The sequence below is a fragment of the Pogonomyrmex barbatus genome, unplaced genomic scaffold, assembly GCF_055798465.1.
Source record: "Pogonomyrmex barbatus isolate J1 unplaced genomic scaffold, ASM5579846v1 scaffold1, whole genome shotgun sequence".
Classification (NCBI taxonomy): domain Eukaryota; kingdom Metazoa; phylum Arthropoda; class Insecta; order Hymenoptera; family Formicidae; genus Pogonomyrmex; species Pogonomyrmex barbatus.
Genome location: NW_028297098.1, coordinates 23,677,273 through 23,700,609, shown reverse-complemented (window position 1 = coordinate 23,700,609; position 23,337 = coordinate 23,677,273). Strand labels below are relative to the sequence as shown.

Here is a 23,337-nt window from a genome sequence, read left to right as displayed (position 1 = left end):
AGTAAAACGAAAAACACAATTCATTAAATTACTCTCCTTCGTCGACTTTTCATTGAGTTTCACGTGGAAGGCTGTCGCTGCTACAAAGCTGGCCTGCGAAAGGTCACTTTGTCGAGCTTGCCACTTCAAAGAATGCCGCCTGGTCGGCACGTTTCCGCGAGATGGCGGCAGTCGTAAGTCAAATGCCGCCGCCACCGCGAAACCTCCGCTGCGGCCGGACGGTCCGTGTAGTAGCGATACGCGCGCGCGTCACGCTCGTCTCGTCGCGCTGTCGGGTTCTCGCGCGAGTTCGCGCTCATCTTCCTACGAAAAGTCGTCGTTGTCGCCGTCGTCGTTGTTGTCTACACCGTTGTCTAAAACCGGCGAAAAAGAAACGCGCGTAAAGGGGCGATGGAACGTGCGCCGCAATCGAGGAGAAACGTCACGGACCCGCGCACGCGTGCACGCGCGGTCGCTGTCGCTAACAACTCGCGCGAGAACTCTTGACACTTGCGTAAAATGGGAGTCTTTTCGCGGTGCTCGTGATCCATCAAAAAGGCGCGCCGTGATCCATCTCCCATATCCATTTCCCTCCGCACATCCTCTCCCGAAAAGAAATTCTTTCCAACCGATCCGTTTGCCGTCGTTATCGCTCGTTTTCGACTCTTTCGCAACGCGTCTCTTCCCGAGAGAGAGAGAGAGAGAGAGAACGTTCATCTCTCTCCATCTCTTCCTCCGTCTCTACTCTTTACTCCTCTTTCCGTATCCTCCGTAACATCGTTATCTTTTACGAAGCGCCAACGCGCGCGTCTCGCCTCAGCCACTCCGGAAACTTTGGAACACGCGCGTTCTCGCGTTTACCCGACACGCCGCGGCTCGTCGCGCGCGGTATATTCGAAGCGCCGTGACGATGGACGAGTCCGGGATCGACATGGGTTTCGATTTGACGGCTGCTCTCGCCGTCACCGACCCGCTCGCCCACCATATCGCCATTGGAGATTACGACGATGACTTTGAGCAGGCCCTGTCCCTTCTATCGACCTCGACCAAGGACCTGATGTACTACGAGCTGAAAAGTCGTGCACCCGATACCGGCAGGTACGTGGCTTCCGGCGCCAATGTTATCTTGAAAAATTTCCTTAATCAAACATACTAATACGAGATAACGGAGCGTATTCTGCTTGACATTGACATTGTTGCAGCGGAAGAGTAATGATGGTAAAACTAATTCATAGATCCATTAATAATCTTGATATTATTAATGTTAAGATTCGACAATTAATATTAATACTAATGTTACATGTTGTGAGTTAGAGAGATAAAGCGATTATAACGAGGAGGGAATATAAATTATACTTGTATTACATCAATCATAATTATTAGACATAAATTTTATTTACGACATATGACATATGAGGTAGATGAGATATATACACATGTATTAATGTATAAACAAAAAGAGGCGGATAACTCCAGTTTTACAGTTCATGTGGGAATACATATGTATGTGTGTGTGTGTGTGTGTGTGTGTGTGTGTGTGTGTGTGTGAGAGAGAGAGAGAGAGAGAGAGAGAGAGAGAGAGAGAGAGAGAGAGAGAGAGAGAGAGAGAGAGAGAGAGAGAGAGAGAGACGCTTTTATTTGGAGTATGATATCGTGAAATTGTGCAGTGTGCAGTATGCAAACGATTACAAAGCAGCATGAGAGATACGGGGACTTCATTGTGTTATAAATTGAAGAAAATTTTAATTTCATCAGCAATTTATTTAATGTACATTTTGATACTAAATAATAAATTTAGTGTAGACAACATTACGAGATAACATTAAGAAATAATTATAGAAATTATAGGAATGATTAGATTATATTTAAATTTTTCCTTGCTATAAAATTACAATATTATCGCAAAATAATTAAATCTCTAAACTTTCATGAATGTCAAATTTCGAATTACATTTTAGAAAATGCGATATATTAATATAAAAATTAAGGAAAATCATTACATACATTATATAGGACATATTAAATACAACATACAGTACAGTAAAATAATTATTGTTAATAGAATGTTATCTGTTGGGTGTGGTATTTTGATATATTCATGATGTGGTATTGTTATATTCAATGATGATAAACTGTGGCTTGATGCAAACACGTGCGTATGGAATCACGTGGCTTTTGTAATGAGAAGTTTAAGATTACATCGTGTATAAATGATAACAACGCTAATCACATGCAATTTTGTGTATGTTTCATATATTTTGATTAAAATTTGATAAATGATAAAATATAATCACGAAGCAAAGAGAGCGGACAGAAGAATAATTATTATATTTAAACAAGAGAAAAGTTTTGTCACATTACAAAATTATGAGGTGTTAATATGAGACACAGTCGGATATTAAATCTAATAAAATAATTAATTCGTCCTTTACATCATTGTCAAAATGATAATTTTTGAATCAATGAGACTAGGGTGTTAATTTATGCATATTTGGATATAAACATCTTTTACAACCGCGTCACTGATAATTTTTTGAGGATGGAATTATACCTGATGATTCTAGTGATAACCACAGACGCATTGAATACATGGTTTCAATGTATCAGTAATTGTATTGAGTTTCACGAATCCATTTTAGAGATTAAAAAGATCTTTAAATTTGTTATTATATATAGCTACAATAAATGCAATAAAAGTTTTTATAAAAGTTTTCTAATTATTTTATATTTATTACAATATATCTTTACATATTACATGATTCGTGCAAAATATAGATACACGAAATTTTTAGTTAAGCCATTTCTTTTTAATAATGTGTGATTTTTGTTTCAACCATTCTTAGATATTTTTCGTCATAATTAATCATAATTTATAAATATATATATAGTTTGCCCATTAGAACCATAAGTTATTTAATCGTATTACAAATATCTACAGAATATCTAAAAAGCATAGCATATTAGTTAAATATTTCCTAAGAAAAGACAGAATGGTTTTAGTTATATAAATTTTTTATATTTCAATTATTTAAATTTTCAAGCGATTGAACGAAAAAATTTTTGATGTCTTTGTCTGAATTTTCCAATTTTATATAATATTTCTGATATAACGATCTTCTTTATAAAAGATTGTTATTATTATCTAACAGACAATATTTTCTGTTTGCTCGCTTTTTATCTTAAATGATTGTTCTTGAAGACATTGAAATAGGATCGTGTAAGAGAAAGCAAAAAATAGAACTCGTTGAGAATCGAAATGAAAGCCGAATCGAATTTGAAACGATATTTGATATTGGATATTTGACGCGCGCGTGCATTAAGTTAATCTTTTTTATTCCGCGCAGCAAAAGAAATGTCAGCATATAGATTGCTTATTTATTAAATAAATAATACATTTATTATTTGCTTCTTAATATTAGTTACATAGAAAAAGAATAACGTTTTGTTCGTGTATAAATTCGTATATAATGTCGTAAAACACAAGACTGCTTGGGCAGATTCATTTTTCGAAAAAAGATTTTTTTATCGTTGGGTGTTCGATAGATAGTGATCCATCGTTTGAAACTCGCATATGTGTCTACATACCGCATACGTGTGGAAAAAAATAAAAGAGGTTCCAATTCCAATTTTTAGTGCAAAATCAAATCAAATCCAATCAAACTTTGCACGTGCTGGTTTTTGACAAGAATCGAAATGTGTCGCGGTAATAACTGCAAAAAATGCACTATATACATTATTTATATCTTTTGGCAAAATAGAAACAAAATTAAAAAAAAGAAGGAAAGATTAGAAAAATTATTTTTTTGAAATAACGTTGCTTGAACGTATTTTGAACAAAGTAGACTCTGACATGTTTTGTGGTCGAGCTTTTAAATGGACATTTAAAAGGGCAAGTCGTTAGTCATGAATCTATCAACGAGACGACATGTATATAAAGACTCATTCGCTCAGAGAGACTCGCGAGACTAGTGGTAGTGCCAAGCGATCGCGATTGGTAATCGCGATCTCTTCGGAAAGCACGCGCTCGTCTGGGCTTTGATTAACAGTCTATGCATCTTGCATACTCGTGTTAGACTCTCGAGTATCAACGATCCGAGCTTTACGGAGAAGCTACCACGAATATCAACTTTCACAGTCTCCGAGAGTTTGCTTTGGGTGCTCGAATTGCATCCGAAAGTTCTCGCGCCTAATCAGCTTCATCTGCCGGGCGTTAATTGATTCCTACAGAGAAGGCAATATGAGCTTAAGCTAAAATTTCAAATTGCACGTAGGCTAGATCTAGCAACGGATGATGATCTAAGGAAAATTACTAGGATTTTTTTGAATTTTCTATTAATAAAAATATTTTATATTTGTCGTGTGTTTTTAATATAGTAAACATCGATAGTTTATATTAAACACGACAGTTTATAACACGAAATAAATATGTACATAGTTGCTGCACAAATTGATTGAATTTATCGGAATGTTATATTTAATTGAAAAATACATGGCGCCAAAAAATAAATACCACTGTATGTCTGTAGTCAAATGGGTAAAAGGTATTTATTTTCACGGGGAAGGTTTAGTGATTGGAAATTTACTGTTTACTGTTTCGTTTATGACGTTGATTTCTCGGGACAATCTACGATACGACAATCTACGATACGTGACGCGGACAACATATTGATCGTTTACAGATAACACATCATGAATTTGGTCACACGTATACACACATTAATGCGAGCGTATGATGATTTCCGGCTGGTTATTGAGAGATAATTTGATCTCATATCAATAATCTTTTAAAAAATAATGCGCGCATCTAATTATCATTAGCAATGAACCATCGTCGCGAGTATATCGAGAGATCAGTGACATAAGAATGCTTTATCATTCGAGTAAAAAACGGCATACGTATTGTATTACATTAGGTAACATTGATGGCATGAAGGCAGAGGGAAAGAGAAGGAAGAAGATAGATGGATGAAGAGTACGCGTTTATAATAAGTCAGTCATTCCGTGAATGATCATTTTCGAATTTTGCGTACGTCATTACGCGAAGAATCTAAATAGGCTTGACCTTCGGCTTCATTGCGTTCACGTCTGCATTGAGGAAGGTAGGGGTTTTGAGGGATCAACGATCTCCTCGATAGAGGCAATCAACGAAAGTAGAAGACGAAGTGCTACTTCGTAAGTACGTTTGAAGAACGACCTCCATTCGCTTGCGGAACTCCACGCGGAGATAGCTATCTATATTTTCGATATATTTTTCGTTTGACGCATAGCAGCAGAAAGATAGAAATATCGAAATTCTTAAGGCCAATCTTTAAACTTTTGAGAAAATACTCGACCAAAGAAAGAGACTATTTTATTGTAAATTATTATTTTTTAGATTGATCACATAAAGCAATTTGTATAGATTGTCAAATTGTATAGAACTAAATTATATTTTATTTGATACTTTTATCTGTAAAATTGAATGCAGAATTGTATTACGCGAGACTAAATAATATTTATATAGGAAAACGATATATTTTTTATTACAATTTATTGTCAAATGTAGTATAAATCTCGTAAAAATGTTTTATAACTTGGAATAGTCCGAAATGTAAATTTCATGGATTGTGTTTATTCATTATTAACATATATATAATTTGTGTCAAAACATTTTATTTTTAATTTTCTTTATAATTTTTCTAAAATTTATAATTATATTGGCAGGAATCACAAACATTAGTATTTTGCTAAAATGATTTTAATCATATTCGAATAAATTCAATTAAATATCTTATTTATATTTAATATATAAAGTTTTATTTGTAGCATTACGCTTTTATGTATATGGATAAAATTCAGAACATATAACACACATTCATATAATCAATATTTGGGCACTAAATACTTGTGGCATGAATATACTCTGATCTCACTTGTGTCTAGATCTATTTAGATCGTCTTGTTTACTTTCTTCACTTTTATGATTCCCATTTAGCAGGCTTTAAATTTTTTTTTTGACAATTTGCAACTGTTAGCGAAATATTCAAGTAATTTTTTGTAATTAACAACTCTAATAATAATTTGAAAATAATAATTTGATTGATTAACAATTAATTAATGCAGTATGGAATAAAGTTTTATGATCATGTTTTTAACATAGATGTATAATATCGTAATAGCACAAAGTCTTGGAAATTTTTAAAAACTGATTCTGATTTCTTCCATTTGTCAAGGATATGTCCATCTGTAATCCTCTCGCAAGGATACAAAGCAATTTGCGCGTATTGCTTATTCTAAATCTTTTCAGTCTTTGACTTTTTTACGTGAAGAAAAATATTAAATATCAAGTAGATTTAGAGTTTGTTAAACAAATTTAGAATTTGATTTTTTTCTCATGAGTTTTTTAATCATGATATTATTGACATGTATGTCTCTCTCTCTCTCTCTCTCTCTCTCTCCCTCTCTCTCTCTCTCTCTCTCTCTCTCTCTCTCTCTCTCTCTCTCTCTCATTCACACAGCATTGCCAATCTCGCACGATTTGATTGTGTTAATTATGTTTGTGGACTCCACGTCACAGCGATTGGATATGATGAGTACTATGCCTGTGAATGTCATGCGTCATCAGCGAGCGCGATAATGATTTCGGTACGCTGGGTGTTCTGTTTTAGAAACATTTCATTTTTATCGCATAGTCCAGAAATCGTTTCTTGTATTACAAGCCTTCCAAATTGAACATGTACGGATATTAATCTGTTTCATTACGTATTAATTACAGTAACATAATATAGTAATGATGATATTGATAATTACGCAAATAATAATACCAGTAATAACAATAATAATAATATTATTAATAATAGTTATTATTAATAATAGTACATTACTACATTAATAATAAAATTAGATAAATATTTTTAGTAACTCTTAGCTCGGTGAAATATCGTACATTTCATAACATAATTATACGATATTGTCAACTGATTAGGAATCAATTAAATTGCAAATCGGAATAGGATATTCTCAGTTTACTCGGATCGTCTCTTTGGTACAGATGCATAATATATCCCATATTGTAGCGTGTTCCTTTCTGTGTAAGATACGACACCGGAGTCAGGCCAATAAGAGCAAGAGCAAACTCCGCGAGAGACAATGCTGACGATACTGCGATCGGGTTCCTTCTTCTCTCTATCACTTTTTCTTTCGCGGCATGTGAGTAGGAGAGGCTGCCACGAATCCGGCGCGAACCGGCTCGATACTCGCATTAGCCAGTGCAATGACTGGAAATTCCGATAAGTATGCCCGTTGTCGCTGTCGTTGCTGCCGCTGCCGACGTTCGTGAAAACGCGATACCGGATTCCTCGGTCTCGACGACGACGAATTGCGCTTTTATGCGTGATGATGACGATGCCTCGTTTTTTTTTTTTTTTTTTTTTTTATTTTTCAAGCTGTTTGCCGTGCGATCGTACGCTCGTCGGCAGCTGTTCTTCGTCGTACGTTACGTAACGCATCTTCGAACGGATGAGCCGTGTCGCTGTATGTGATGCAAGACGTATCGCGCACCTGTGTATGCACAGAGCATCGTTGAGAGTTTTGTGGAGTTAGTTTAGACGTGACTTGGCTAAATAGACATGGCTTAAACATAACAAAATAAGTGTAACGCAAATTATACGTAAATATAGCAAATAAGCAATAACTAAATTCTTAAAATAAATCTAAATTGAATAACTAGCAGAATTAAGTTACAACAGTTTTTGTCGAATTGTTATACATTCTTTATTTTCTTTTAATCAAAATGGAATAAAATTTTATTTATACTGGGATCAACCAACTTATATTTATATATAATAGTATTTTATTTTTAAAACGTTAAAAATATTTTATATAAATTTATACAAATTTATACAAATAAATATAGTTAACGTTGTGAAAAAATAAAAAGAGTTTAATATTATTATTGCTAATCAAAGTTTAAATTTTCCTTTACCGCAGAATATTTGTAGCTGTGGTTATGATCTAACTAGAGCATTCGAACAGAGTTAGTTAAATACAGCACAAGCATAATAATAAATTTGAACTCGACACATGCGAAAGTAAATGGCATTTGTTACTGCATTGAGAGAGGAAGATGACGCATTTTTCATCCGCTGTCGTAAAAAAGAAGAGAATAAGCGAGCACGTTGGTGATTCACATTTGCGAATGCAAATATGAACATAGAAATTGTATCATTTTATTACGATTTTTCCTTGTACGCGAGAGAAAATACATATTCTAAAATCAATATGTTATAACACACGGTACACGATATTACGTGCTTCACAATGCTTTCAGACCTAACTACATTGTGCATCTTGATTATTGTTGTTCTCTTTATAATTTTTACATCGTATTTTAAAGTAAAGTAAATGAAATTGAAATAATAAGAACTAGAAAATGAAGAAGTTTACATTGGCGCTTCCTTTATTCCTATTCTTATTTGAAATATAGAATTCTGTATTACAATTGACAAACTTTAAACACTTTAAACTTGTATTTAACAAATAAAAATATAGTTTAATTATGTATGTATATAAAATATTTGTTAAAATATTTACTATTTTTAGCTTGTATGCAGTGTTATTAGTCAGCCACTTCGTTACAATACAAAATTTTTTCAATATTTAAAAAAATTTTTAATTTGTTACTTAATTTGTTAGAATAATTTAAAATTTAAAAATTTTTAATTTGTTAGAGTTTCGAATTAGAACAAAATGATTAAAATAATTTTGTTGAAAGCTGCAGAAAATTTCAAGTCTGCTAAATGGATTGTGGAGTAAAGAAAATAAATGAGCTAAATAGATACAGATCAAACACTTTGATGCATATTCGTGTCGCGCATTTAGTACTCAAAGCAATATACGCTCGTACATATGTATATGCTCGGAAGTTTATCTACGTTACATATTGACTAATTACTGATTACAAATTAGCTATTTAATTAACTACAAGAATTTAATTAAATTGAACCGACATGCTTAAAGTATGTAAAACAATCGATTGTCATATGTAAATACGAAGCTCATTTAATTAAATTACTAATTAAATTAATGAAGATAATCTGAATAATTAGGTTTCTAATTTAATGATCTTTTAACCGTTTTAAAAATCTATTTGACAAATTTGACTTTGATATTTTTGACATTTTTCTTTGAATGCCGTGTAGGATCAACAATATTAATTATGTAGAAAAATACCGCGTATATCTCACGATGATTCTCTCACGACGACTGTCGGAATGTTTTCACGACATTATATATCGAGTGAAAATAAATATGCGTGTGGCGAGAGCGAGAGAGACTCGGCAGACGTCAGCTGTCTGTCTCATCCGGCGGAGGAGAGCGAGATGGCAAGATCCGCGTTTAGAGTGTCTGCCGGTTACCTGGCGCTTCATCATCGCCGCCCTCGTCGTCGTTGTCGTCGTTGTTGGCGACGATGCTCCGATTTTAGTAGTACCGTCGCGACGCCCCAGACCAGCCGACCTGCTCGCGCGTTCGCGCGCGTAAACGAAGCGAAGTGGCGCGATGCAAGCCGATGGTACGTCCGAGACCGCGCGGCAGATCGTCGAGTTCGAGGAGCTGGTGTCGCGATTGGATCGCATCAACAACGTCGTGATTCGGCGACCTTCAACAACAACAACAACAACAACAACGACGATGACGACGACGACGACGACGACGACGACGACGACGACGATGACGAGGGCGACGACGACGACGACGAGGGTGACGACGACGTCGACCTCGGTGCCGCCGCCGTCACCGCCGACACGAGCGTCGTTGCATCTCGTCGGCGCGGCATCGTCGCTGCCGTACGATCGTCCCGCCGCGGATGCGACGCGCTCGCCTGTCGGCGCCGGCGAACAGCAACGGGTGCGCGTGAACATCGGCATTGACGAGGATCTACGGATGATTCTCGAGATGGACCCGTCAATCGTCGACGGAACACTCGGCCCCGATTTGCCCGATAACAATCCCATCGTGGCACGACCGTTGCGCGCCACGCGACCGCAAGGCTGGTACTGCACCGATCGAGACTAACTCCTTAGTGTCTGATGTTCGTGCGCATTATACAATTATTTTATCTGCCGTTTACTATTAATCTAATGCGTGTGTGCGAGCGTTCGCATTACCTTGCGTAGTTCTCGTTAAAAATTTAGACACCTAACGAGAACGATTAATACTTTTCGTATCGCATTAATGAGATTATACGAATATAATATATCGCATTACGATGGTTATACGATACATATAACCATTTGTTCCCGTTTCTTGTTTAAATGTTAATGTAATTTTTAATATTGATTTCAAAAAATATTACATAGAAATGTTTGGTACAATGGACTGGTTAATCAATATTCCGTGAAAACTAAAGATAGTATGCAACTATTTTAAAAATTGCATGCGCGTGAAATGGGCAATATTTTTGTGTGTTGATCACGCGAGTGAAAAATACCATACAGTTTTGATTATATTGCGTTTTCATCATGTTTTCATTGCTCCTCATTTCTCATTTCCTATTAAAAGCACGTATATTTATAAATTGTGGTTTGTACATTGTTGTCTTTGTTTTACGTGAGAAAAACAATTATAGAACATCGTGGCACTTTGCAAGCAAATTCTCGATGCAAATTACTATTAGTTTCAATCCGTTTCTCTCTCGGTTTATCGATCGCGTTTACGCCGTCGTAATTCCTCGGTTTATAATCCACATCGGTAGTCAACGTTGCGCATCGACTATCACCGTCTCGAGAGACGAGAAACACCGGCTCTTCCTTGTTTCAAAAGCGCTGCACTTGATCGTCGTGCACGTCGTCTACGTCGATCGTAAACACTACGTCCAGATTTAAACGTCCTTGTTGCAACTCGTCACTGAACGCGAATCGTTGGTCTCCGCCCGCGATCCAACTCTCGTCTCGTTACGAGCGGCGAGCGTGGCGGCGGCAATCGTTGAAACGATGCAACGCGTTTCTGAAAGTACATCGATGTGTCGAACAAATTGCCACCAGGCTCGGGATATATTGTGCAATTTCGTCAATGTTGGCATCTTCTGAAAGCTCCCCTTACAATTTATTCGCGAAAAACAGCGTCTCCCAAGATCGTCGAATCCGAATCTTCAAATGTCGTCGGTGGTGGTAGATGGTGCGTGATATTTCAGCGTTGACATCTTTATTACTTACTGTTAGGATGTTTTATGATAAAATGCAGTTTGTGTTTATGTTGGATAATTACAGGCATTTAATAATAGTTGTACATAAATTATGTACATGAACATTTCCTCTATTTTAAATTATCGAATAATCTTGATCTTTGGTATCGTACGAAATAATATATTTTGAGAATCGCGTTTAATTTTCGCATTCCGACAGGAAATTACTGTTTAAGATCTGATAATAATATTGAAGTAATTAATACATTATAATGTTATCATCGGTAATATTGTTACTCGAATAACGCTGCTCCAGTAATTGATCCAAAAATTCTATCGTAGCTGAATGGCCTGATGTTAAATTTAGCACGTTACATTTAACCGAGGCTGTCATAACATAACATAAACATTGTACGCTGAAATTATCTGAATTTAACCATCCTCCCTCCCTGTACTACCGATATAAACGCCCACCGTCTCTCCATCGATTATCGGTATGCGTAAAATACATCGCGTAACGTAGTTTCATACAATCGCGCACACGCGTCATAAATATTCAAAACAATTTCATGCTACCGGCGGCGGTGGCTATTGAGGAAAAGAGCACGGGAGGAAAATTACGAGCGCCATGGCTGGTAGAAGTTGAAAATGAATATGGAAGCTACGAAACGCGGCTCCAATAATAGTCACGTATAAATTAACTAATATTTTTCCTTTCGGATAAAAGCAGGTAATGTGCAACGATTGATTCATCACGTGCATATTCGGCGCGCATAAAAGTATCAAATATTTTTCACTTTCAGTCGAATCGAACTATATATGCATATGTGCTAATGTAAACATCGGAATTCGTATTGGTTGGCTTTTGGTTTTCTTTACACGCATTTTGCGCTGACACTTGGATGGGATCCAGATCGTAAGACACGCCTGTGAGGCTCCGAGAACACGTCGCGATTCTGCTTTAGCCGAAACTCGCATTTTTGAGTCATTTATATATAGCGCCGTAACCATTTATATATAACGGCGACAATCGTAGCCAATGAATGTGAATTTCAAGTAGATCTTTATAACTTTAATTCAGTTATTTTTAGTGTAGCAGTTTTAGATTATTGCGCATTATTTTTAGCTTTACCTCTTTCGAAGTCAATTATATTAAAAGTACGATAAAAATATCTATGAAAATATATTTTTCATAGAAATTATCAATGGATATATATATATAAAATAATGATTTGACAATGCGCTAAGATTAATAGAACTACTAAAATTTTTTATAGAAAGGTAACTTAATATTTAAGTTATAAAGAACTCTGTATAAAACTACGTGTTTTTGGTCCGTTTTGGATAGACATCTATCTATAGATATATCTATATTTATAGCATGCGTACGCGCGCGCGCGCGCGCGCGTGTGTGTGTGTGTGTGTGTGAAAATTAATATGTGTTACTTGTTGTTACTCCAACATTTTAAAACATGTGCTTTTGGAGCTGAATAGTATGCTACTATGGAGCTAAATAGTAGCATTATTTAGCACTATTTAGCCCCTTTCCCTCACACAAATACACACACACACACACACACACACACACACACACACACACACACACACACACACATGCACAGGCAAACACATATACACATAAATCTTTTTCAAATGTGTAGATAAATCGCATATTATTATCTAAAATTTCTCGATTTATTATAAAAAACCGATTTGAAACGTTACAAGAATAATGATAAAATACGACATTTCAAACGGCTGTAGCAAAAAAACTAGCCATTTTTAAGCTTTGTGCCTAAGGATCAATAGTCAAGTAAAAAATCTTTTGTCATTAGTCTTTTTCAAATGCAACATTTAATACTATTATTTCTCAATTTACATTCGGCCAAATTACATGAGTCGTTCCTGTGGTCAGTTTTGCTTCATGAGTGTTGCTGATCTAATCACATTCCGACAATATATAGTCATTCTGGTTTTCATTCTGGACCCCGTGCTTTTAACTCGTACATTCATCACCTGTGATGGTCATAGCCTGTGACTCTGCAAATTTCAGTTACAACCATCGCTGTGATTAATTTACTTTTGCCGTAATAATAGTTTATAATACATATCTTCACCACTATAGTAGTAATAGTAGAGGAAACGTAAACAAATAATTTTAGAAGGAAATTATTTCCATGAGGATGAAAATCAGTTTTGATGCGAGAGAAATTAACCGATCATTCTTCGAACTATGTAATTCATGTATACGCGATTAAATTACACGAGTCGTGCCCAATGGCCATCTTTGCGCTGTAAATGTTACGCTATCGCGAATAATTTCTCGCTAAATCGCCTTGTCGCACGAGCTAATTACGTTGTGCGCGCGTGCCGGTCGCCGCTCGCACGACCTTGTTCCTGATTTTCGTTCGGGGGCTTTCGATTACCTTCCCCTAGTTCCGCTATGGTAAACGAGAAGGTAACGGTAACGGTAACGTCGCCTTCGTCCTCTGTAATGTATCGAATGGTTCTCATCTCTCTCTCTCTCTCTCTCTCTCTCTCTCTCTCTCTCTCTCTCTCTCTCTCTCTCTCTCTCTCTCTCTCTCTCTCTCTTTCTCTATCTATCTATCTCTTCTCGCTGGATCCTGCATTTACATAACCCGAATCCATATCGCTCGATCGTCCGGCACGATTCATAGCCACTGCACGTATATGTGCACGTACGCGCCGAAGATTACGGTCGAGATTCCACACGGTCAACTTGCGTAATTTTCCAAGCAGCAAATTCTCTCTCTCTCTCTCTCTCTCTCTCTCTCTCTCTCTCTCCCCTCCGCGTTTACTGTCCGTACAGAGGAGCTTGCGAAGGCGTAATCTCGCAGGAGAATTCCGAGCTTAGGGGCCAAGTCTCAGCTGCAAGCGATCGTTCACGATCGTTCGATCTCGGTCGTCCTGATTCCTATGAAACTCGAGAGTAACATATCTTCGTATCATAGCTAGAGGTAAAATATATACGCGTGCTTTCTACGCAAAATCGCAAAACTAATATATTACAATATTTGTCTATTTTGAAATTATTGCTTAATGTTATCTCATTCGTGAAAAATTGAAAAATATGAAAAATTTACACATGACTAAGCACGAAAATAAATTTATTATAATATACTTCGTAGATTTTTATTTTTCACATATCATATATATGTATATAGTGGAAAAAATTATTGTATTAACAGTTATTCCTTCGTGCATTCTGACAATTAAAATCCCCTTGAATTAACGTCCCACGCGATCGTTTTGTCTGTCGGGTTGAAATTAACGATGGGAAATTTGTAATACTATAACTGAGAGGAGAAAGAGGAGGGAATAGTGGTCATTTAGTAAGGCGCAGCGACCTAAGTGCACTTTGTTAGAAAGCTTCGTTACTGCGGATTAATCGACTGCATTGTATAATTCCGGTCGGCACGAAAGGTTCTTTGGCTTCTCAACATTGTTAATTGCAGACCATACTTTTATTTTTTATCCTAAGTCTGTGGTATTCTTTACGTTTTCTTTCGTAAAATTTTATTTTACATTCTTCTATCTTCGAGAACGTTTCTAGATTAACTAAAAAGTTTTTTGACACATAAAGATGGAAAAATTTGCAGTATAAAATACAATATCGATTTTTTATTTTTCAAAACATCAAAAATTTGTAAAATTGTTTTGATAAATCGGAAACGCCATATTCTACCATCGCATATGGCGTATACTATATATTGTTTTTCATAGCGTTTGACATTGTTTTTCCCTTCTTTTCCTATCGTATTCGAAAGCTTCTACGTTGTTATTTCGAGCACAAACAATATAATAGCTCACGATATTTGTTGAGAAAGAGGAGCACATATTATAGTAACAAATAGGATTGTGAAGAAAAGACGGCTTATGCGAATGACATATCGATATAAATTACAAATTGAAATTTTGTCTACCAGTAGAATATTGTTGCTGTAACATTACAAATTTTTTTACACATATTTTGACATCGTATTCATCTTATTCATTTTTTTTCTTTGCCTCATTCAGTCTTTCTCTTTTTTCTCCTTCTCTCTTCCTCTATCGTTCTTTAGCGTTGTTTCCGTAAACTAGATGAAGTTTTCCCGACAAGTTTCCCGTCTCTCTGCCCGGGATAAATCGTTTTCCGCTGCCTGCTTATTACGATTATCATTGTTATTATCAGTTGACACTCTCGAGCTTTTCATAAACCCCGCAAACTTTTGCAACGGGTATTAGCGACGTTGGAGAACGCGGGGGGCAGAGGAGGAATTTATTTCTAGCCGGTTTGTTTCGCGAACTTACTCGCCGAATGTCTGTTATTAAATTCTACGCCGAGAGAATTTGAAGAGCAGTGAATGCGTGGTATTTAATACGATGCCGAATGTATTGAACAAGAATTTTTATCTTTGTGTTGTGCATTGACTGAAAGTCATTATTTCAAGTTTTTAAAATTTTTTTCATAGGTACTTTTTTTATAGGCAATAAAATTGCTAATTTGCTAATGATATTAATGTCTTAATGTATTACAAAAATTATTATAAATATTACAAGATGAAAATTCATAAAAATGAGATATTGGAAAGAGAAGTATTATTATAAAAAGTCTTTTTATACGTGTACATTAATTTATTCCTTATAATTTGGTTTTATTATAAATTCGCTTGTGGTACTGCACATGGATTTAATTTTATCTCGCTGGAGAACATCGAATATCTGAAGGAGTAAATGACTGTTCGAATTTCACGATCGAAAGCCCAACCGCGACGATAATCTTCGCTTTGACGATGAAATTCCGCGCACGTACGGCCCCATTCGACCAAAGCCGACGTCTTAGTCGAGAATATACATTAATCCGACAAAGAAGCTGCTTTCCATATTATCGCGATTTATATCGATCGTTTGACGAAGGAGCGCGCAGCTGTATTTTCTCACTTAATTCATTCCATAGGCATGAAGATAAAACTTTGGTGACGGCAAGCCATTGCCTCGATTTTCTTCGAGACTAATGACATTAATACCGCTGGTCTTCTACTTTTTACATTCCGTAAAATTAATTGTGAAATTATAATTCAAGATTTGTAAGATTTTTTTCCTGCGAATCATTAAAATGTTATATTATGTAATGTAAATATTACAAAAAAGTATATGTCTGTTTTATCTTCTTTATATTCTTAATAAATTTATAACATAATTGTGATGATACTTGCTCGGAGATCTTCAAGTGCTAGTGCTTTCTTCGTGATGTGTAATATTTCAGGTGTAAAAGATAAACTAATTATTAGAAAAATATTGACACTCAAAAAATTATGAAATATATATTTTATTTTAATGCTAATAATTTTTGTTTTTATTTCTTCTATAACTATTGTATTTCGAATTTGTTGCAATATTCTTATTATATTAGTAATTATTTTATATTATTATAAAATTTGAATATCTATTAGTAATACAATTTCTGCCTTCTGCCTGCTTTCTATAATTATCTTGATCGAAATTCTTATAATTTATTAAATATTTTTAAATATTTTTCTTAATACGTTCTGTGTATATGGAGGACAACACGTTTATTAAATCCACCACTGAGGATCCTTTCTCTTCAGGATTCTCTTGAGAGAATCCCTCTTTGCACACCGCATATAGAGAGACAGTGAGTAAGAAGGAGGATTGGAGAGGGTACGTGCATTTGCATGAAGCTGCCATAAGCGATCCTCCGTCGCTCTTTATATAAGCACTAAATTCAGTATTACGGTCGTTCTCCCCTCCGCCCCCTTAAGCGGGACATGTATAAAGGCCCGCCGGCAAAAAGTGCGATACCATAGTACATAGGGAGAGAAACTCGTACGGGTATTGCACGAGTTGGAGTTGTACGTGACCTTGGAGAATTAATGGTATCCAACGTACGGTCGAAAATTATTTTCGGCCGTCCAATATCCAATATCGCGAAGAGAAATATACGAGTTCACCGTGGCCACCTTCGATCCACCGTCGACCTGTTTATAAAAAGTCAAGCTTGCCGGCAAGACCTTTCGCGTACGCGTCTAGAATCGATGCGATTGTATTGTCTCTGTACGATAACGAAAGTTATATTACGAAATATCAAATATCATCTGAAAATATCATCTGAATTCATAATAAAGTTTTCAACTGCGACAGTTAAATTTACTATTACTATTATTATTTCGAGGTAATTAATTATTGATTACTATAATAAAATGTAATGAGAATTCTTATCAATTAAATAACAAAAAAATTCTGTCCAACTGGTTGATGAATGAAAATATTTACGTTTATTCTATTGGATCTTTATCGATTATGAATAAAGTTATAATCTATTTCTCTGCCACTACGAGAGTTTTCTTCACGACATTTGAAAATAATTAAATTCTTGCTGAGGATGCTTTTAATTAGGTCTTAACAAGAGCAATTTAACTATATTGATTTTCAATGGCTAGTTTCATTTAGGTGCAATATTAAATTCCTTAATTAATGGCGTAACGAGCAAGTGAAATTCGACGTAACAATGTTGAAACAATAGCTAGAATCAAAAGCATGTACTATTTCATGGGTACTCGACTTTTCCACCAAATATCAATACAATAATTATCTGAAAGCAACGAAAGTACCCAATTCTATTTCAACTTCGACTTTACCAGCAGGAAATTTTTCATCAAAAACTTTTCCAATCTTCCATCAGAGTATTTTTGTTCCGTTTTTTAACCGGTTGCGAATTTTCTGGTGAACTCAGCCAACATTGATAATACCCGATTCTTACTTTCTATTATGACTCTTCTCACGATTATTTCTTTAAATTCATTAAATATATTTGTTCTTTACCTTATATTTATACCAAAAGATTTAATTGGTAGAAATTTATATTACCAATTTTTACGACATTATATTATAAATTTATTAAGAATGAAGATAAAACAGACATACACTTTTTTGTAATATTTACATTACATAATATAACATTTTAATGATTCGCAGGAAAGAAATCTTGAATTATAATTTCACAATTAATTTTCAATTAATTAACAAAATTTTATAAATATGTTGATGAACAGGTCGAAGCTTTTAGAAACAACAATGTTATGAGAGAAAAGCGAGTTCGTCTCTTAGGCGATAGAAAAATTCGTAAGACATTTTAATGGTCTCCGGGAAAGTCGGTGTTCTGATTAAATCGCCTTTCACGAGTCAGCCGGTACTACTATTATAAAAGTTGTAACAGCTTTATTACGGTAGCTCTCGTAGCACGGCTGGAAACGGAAGAATTTTTAATTTCGTAATCGCACAAAGACGACGGCTTTTGAGTTTAAGACTCGGTCGAATATTCAGCGTCCTCTTCTCCTTTGTAGACGGAACATCGCTTCTATTTCTCTATTGGTTGGAAGATCGAATCTCGAATTCAAAGTTTGATCATTTACTCGTCTTAAGCACTTATTTCTAAAGTTCTGTTATCAATGCAGTATTTACTCTAATCCTTATCCAGAGGTGACGCAAGAAGTCGGTTGGACTACTACTTTTCTAAAATTGAAAGTAAAATCTCTTCGCATAATAAATTTTCAGCTTTTTTCAAGAAGCGATATCGCATTATTAAATTTTTTAATTAGTTTTACACTTTTATGACGTTTTGCGATCTATGTTTAGCGAATAATTGCAGGTATTGTAGACTTTTTCTAACATCATTTTAATAATAAAAAATATTTTTTTCTTTTTTATCTTTTTTATCTTTTTTATTATTCTTATTTGAGACTAAGCATCGCATTAATATTAACATCAGCATGTTTTGTTAAGAAAAAGACTAAAGTATTTGAATAATTATATTATACGCTGTAAGATTTATTGCCTCTCGAATAAATTAAATCATAAAAGTAATTACCTTCATTAATTTTCTTTCTTTTATTTTCATTTTTTATTACATTTGATGTACCTGTTACATGATATGATATTATACGATATGATTAATGCGATACATCGTGGAGAAAAGATTGCCTCGAACAACATGGACTAACGTTTGATCCGAATTGCACAATCTCTCTCTATTTTGGCTTTCTTATAGCTCTTGGCTTTGTTCCCAAATTGGGAATGTCTTTTAGTCGGCGGTAAAACGAACGCTTGGCATGCGTCTCTATGATATATTTGCTTTTAATGCTAATAGTGCGAGAGCGAAAAATTTGATTTGATGTCATCGATATAAGCTCAACACAAAGACAAAATTTGTAACTGCCAAAACTCGTTCTACGTGTCTGCGAAATTCTACTTGCGACTTCTGCGGCATTCGTTTGAATGAATTCAAAGAAAATTTTGTTCTTATTTTATTGGCTTCCAATTCGCAATAAATTATACACTCTGTACAATATATATAATATATATGGCCGTTTTGCTATTCGCAAATTCGGGAGATTCCGCGCGTTTTCTCACGAATATCGTTGAACCGTAGCAACGCTGCCAAGACTCGGTAATACCATCACTCGACTTTACGTCCGAATCATGGCACCATTAATTTTCTAACACCATTTGGTAGGGCGGTTGGGACATTAATAAAGAATCTTTCTATCTAGTTGCCCGAATGCATCAACTTGAAGACTTTTTTCAAATCTTTTCTGGCAAACACGATGGGCAATTTATTTTAGATGTATTATTCTTACTTTAATATTACAATTTATTATCTTAATAAGAAACTTGCTTTAATAATCTTATAATAATAATTTTATTTTGTCAAATCTTGTTTATACGTCTTTATAAGACGTATAAGCTTTGAAATATGTTTATTGAAAGCATTTATTATTTAACTAAAACATTACACAATGCAAAGCATTTTATTATAACTTTTTCTGACGACTTGACGTTTGAGATTGATGCTTCAAAGCGACGTACTGTGAATTATAATTGACGTGCCTATTATTCGCTTATCGTGTCTATTCATTAACGACTTATCTAGTTGGTCGTCACAAATTGTACCGATTGGCTTTACGGGATTTCTTCCCATCGTTGCGGGGAGATAGTTCGGTTTCAATAGTGTTTGCACTGCGAGATTAATTGGTCTCGCCTCGGACTTGGGACTCGCGATGCGTTCGCTCAGCTGACAATGCTGAATATTCCCGTGTTTATCACCAACGAACGTGCGGCGTCGCAAATGATCGAGCCTCTTTCCGAGTAGACTCGATATAGCTCGTCAACTTGTTTCGACAAAAGATTTTAAGCGATAATGGGATATAATGATCATTTATAAACGCGGATATAAATTGCGAAAGTACGCTAGAACGAGATGTCTCTCCGATAAAGTCTTACGTGAAGGAAATATTGACTTTTTTCAGTCCGCCGACGTTCAAAACAGCGACGCCAACGTCGCGCACGCAATTGAAGTTGCAGCTGATGCGAGAGCAGCTGCAGGAGCAAGAGAGGCGACAAGCGGAATTCCGGCAGAGCTTGCAACAGCAGAGACCAGCTGCCGCACCGCCCAGACCAGTGCCGCCTACACCGTTGCCCACTATCGGCGTGGATGTTCCACCGCAAGTATTACAAGTATGTGTCGCCTTCGTACATTGTCCGATTGTCTGTGCGATCGATGCTAAATTGCTCGCGTAAAACTTGAATCATCGTGCAACACATGAGAAAATTATCTTGCGCGTTGCGCAATATCACGTTATTATATTAAACCTCTAGCTTTATTACATTATGAATTACGTGACTACTTGTTCTCTTTGCACGAGCAAATATTTTACAATACAGCTTCGTGTTGTATTCTATATATAAAAATATATACGTATGTATTGCACAAAATTATTTAACATATATATATATATATATATATAAAATCATAATTAAATAATACGTGTTTTGTTAAGATACAATAAAACATACACCGCTCTCCTTAGCTTCTTTCGATTTTCTTAACATTTTCTTTAATTTTCCTTGTATTTGATGTTTTGTATCAAAACTAGGGCGTTGAAGTTAGAACTTGGCGTAAGTACCGAAGTATCCCAAATCCAACGCGATGGAGTTTTCCCAGTCTTGTTATCCAAGTATCGGAAGGTCAAGCATCCGGTTACCATCGTTTGCGTTTCCGTCGCTTAAAGCTTCATGCATATATATATACATAGGAGGGCGGGTATGGCTAAGATAACGATACCTTATAGTTCCGACATCCCGGTAGTTTGCCGTATCGCAGTAAGGCGAGCCGAATTCTGCAGCATTGTTAATAGATCTATTCGGTACACCGCGTCTATACTGTTAGACCTCCCGAAGTAATGGTTGAGATGGTGAGAGAGAGGATACGAGAGGCAAGAGGTGTGAGAGTCGTCGATGGTTTGCCTTGCAATTAGCTTCACGCAATATGGTTGCTGCGTTCGCGAAAGATCGAACTACTGCGATAATGTTCTCGTCACATAATATTTTCACACGGAATATAATAACCTTTGAAATTGCAGCATTCGTCTATTTTAGAGTAGTAATCCTATAGATTTAGCAGAATGTCATTTTCATCATTCTTAAATCGAACTTTTTGCTTACAGTATAAATACAATGAATTTTCCTAAATCCAAAATCCATTATTATTCAACGTTTTTAATTCTTATTATCATTTATAAGTATTTCTTCTTGTTTTAAAAGATCGCATTTTGGTATTACAAATATCCGCGTATTAAATTAATATAGATTGACGAAAAAAAGATAATAATAATATTATGAATTAAAACACTAATCTATCTTGGCTTAATCATCAGATTTTTGTTTTGTATTGAAAACATTCATAGAATTTCATGTCATATAAAAGCAAAAAGAAGACAAGAGTCTTTCTTCTCCGATCCCATTTCATTAAGGTAAACTTTATTTTTATCATTTTAATGGTACATTTGTTAATGGTACATTTGTTAAATTAAGAAATCTTGGAATCTTGGAATCTTAATAAATCAAGATACAATAGATAATATTGATAATTATTGGCAGACGAAAGACTAATTGATTTGCTTTTTGACTTGCTAATTGATTACCATGTCCATTGTCTCACATTTCATGTGACTCATATGGAAAAAACGAGAAAGTGGATATATTGCCAATTATTTTTCAGGTGCGCACGTTATTGGAGAACCCGACGCGTTATCACGTAGTGCAAAAGCAGAAGAACCAGGTGCGCCAATACCTGCACGAGTCATTTCGTGGCGGCGAGGGCGGCGGCAGTGGTGCCGGCAATGCGGTCGTCGGTAGCGCCGGTAGCGAGGGTGGCGGCAGGACGCCGGTCGACGCCGGGCCGCCGCCCATCCCAATGGTGGTGCAAAGTGCACCGCCTGGCCCGCAGCTGCATCACCCGAAGCCGCAGCATCCTCATCTCGCCTCGTATCCGCACGCCCCCGCGCTGCTGCCGCATCACCCGGGTAACCCCACGGCGGTCTCGGCGAGTCCAGACCCCGCCACCACCGGCACCATGTCCCCGGGTCTGTCCAGCGTCGCCACCAGCAACTCGGAGGTATGTGTGTGTATGTGTGTGTGGTGTGTAGTTGTGTGAGTTGATCGCGTGCGGATAATATAACGCAGTGTTTCTCAAATTGGAAAACGCGAGAAAACAGATATATCTGAAATATCCCGTTTTTTCTCACTTCTCACAGGAAAACGTACGATTCGTAAAAATAAATTTGAATTGTTTGATATTTCGAAGGATGGCAAATGAAAATAGGATAATGTGAAGGAACACCGAAAGATAGATTAATAATACAATATAATTGATATTTTTTTAATTTTAGAATGCGTGAATTTTAATAACCGATGAAATCAAAATGAAATCATTTGTACGCGTCAACATGCCTCGCGACGTCGCGAGGAAAGTTATTTTTCTAAGTCATTCCCGTTCATTTTATCCAATCTACGTACGACGTTTTCGATTAACGCTAACTGGTCTTATATAATCCATCGGTTATCCCGCGTCGTCGCCCAGCAACATCACTCTCTCGCTCGTTTAATAATTAATCACGAGTATTCCTTGAGCGATTCTTGCGTAATCTTGTGAAACGCGCGATATTCGCGCGAATAATTTTTCGGTAAGATTTACTCTTATTTATTAAGACTGGCCAATTCTCCGCATTGTTCTTGCCAAATGCTTGATGCACATTGGTCTTCCTTTTCTTTTCTTTCTGTGTTCGTCTTAAAAGAATTCGCAAACGCGAAGGATGTGCGCGTGCACTTAGCACGGTACT

General features: G+C 36.0%; 2 protein-coding genes across 2 annotated transcripts in view; one reads left to right on the top strand and one right to left on the bottom strand.

Moving 5' to 3' along the window:
- Positions 1-217: 217 nt before the first annotated feature.
- The window catches only part of Mitf (transcription factor Mitf), a 68,905-nt gene continuing 45,785 nt past the window's right edge, over positions 218-23,337 (top strand). The window contains exons 1-3 of the mRNA XM_089084432.1: positions 218-1,077; positions 20,467-20,674; positions 22,218-22,613. Coding sequence (XP_088940558.1) covers positions 890-1,077; positions 20,467-20,674; positions 22,218-22,613 — 792 coding nt within the window. The 5' untranslated portion in view covers positions 218-889. The remainder of the gene's footprint in view (positions 1,078-20,466; positions 20,675-22,217; positions 22,614-23,337) is intronic.
- On the bottom strand, positions 3,247-10,028 carry LOC148938284 (uncharacterized). The gene is made up of 2 exons (XM_089084451.1): positions 9,375-10,028; positions 3,247-7,518 (listed from the first exon to the last, which is right to left on the bottom strand). Exons 1-2 carry the CDS (start codon positions 9,969-9,971, stop codon positions 7,399-7,401), a joined length of 717 nt encoding a protein of 238 aa, XP_088940577.1. The 5' UTR covers positions 9,972-10,028; the 3' UTR covers positions 3,247-7,398.

What these genes read in the sequence shown, in the direction of transcription:
- LOC148938284 (XM_089084451.1), bottom strand. Translation starts at nt 9,971, where the DNA reads ATGGGATTGTTATCGGGCAAATCGGGGCCGAGTGTTCCGTCGACGATT. An exon ending in CGGCGATGATGAAGCGCCAG is followed by an intron (nt 7,519 to 9,374) that starts GTAACCGGCAGA and finishes GTGCATACACAG; the next exon opens with GTGCGCGATACGTCTTGCAT.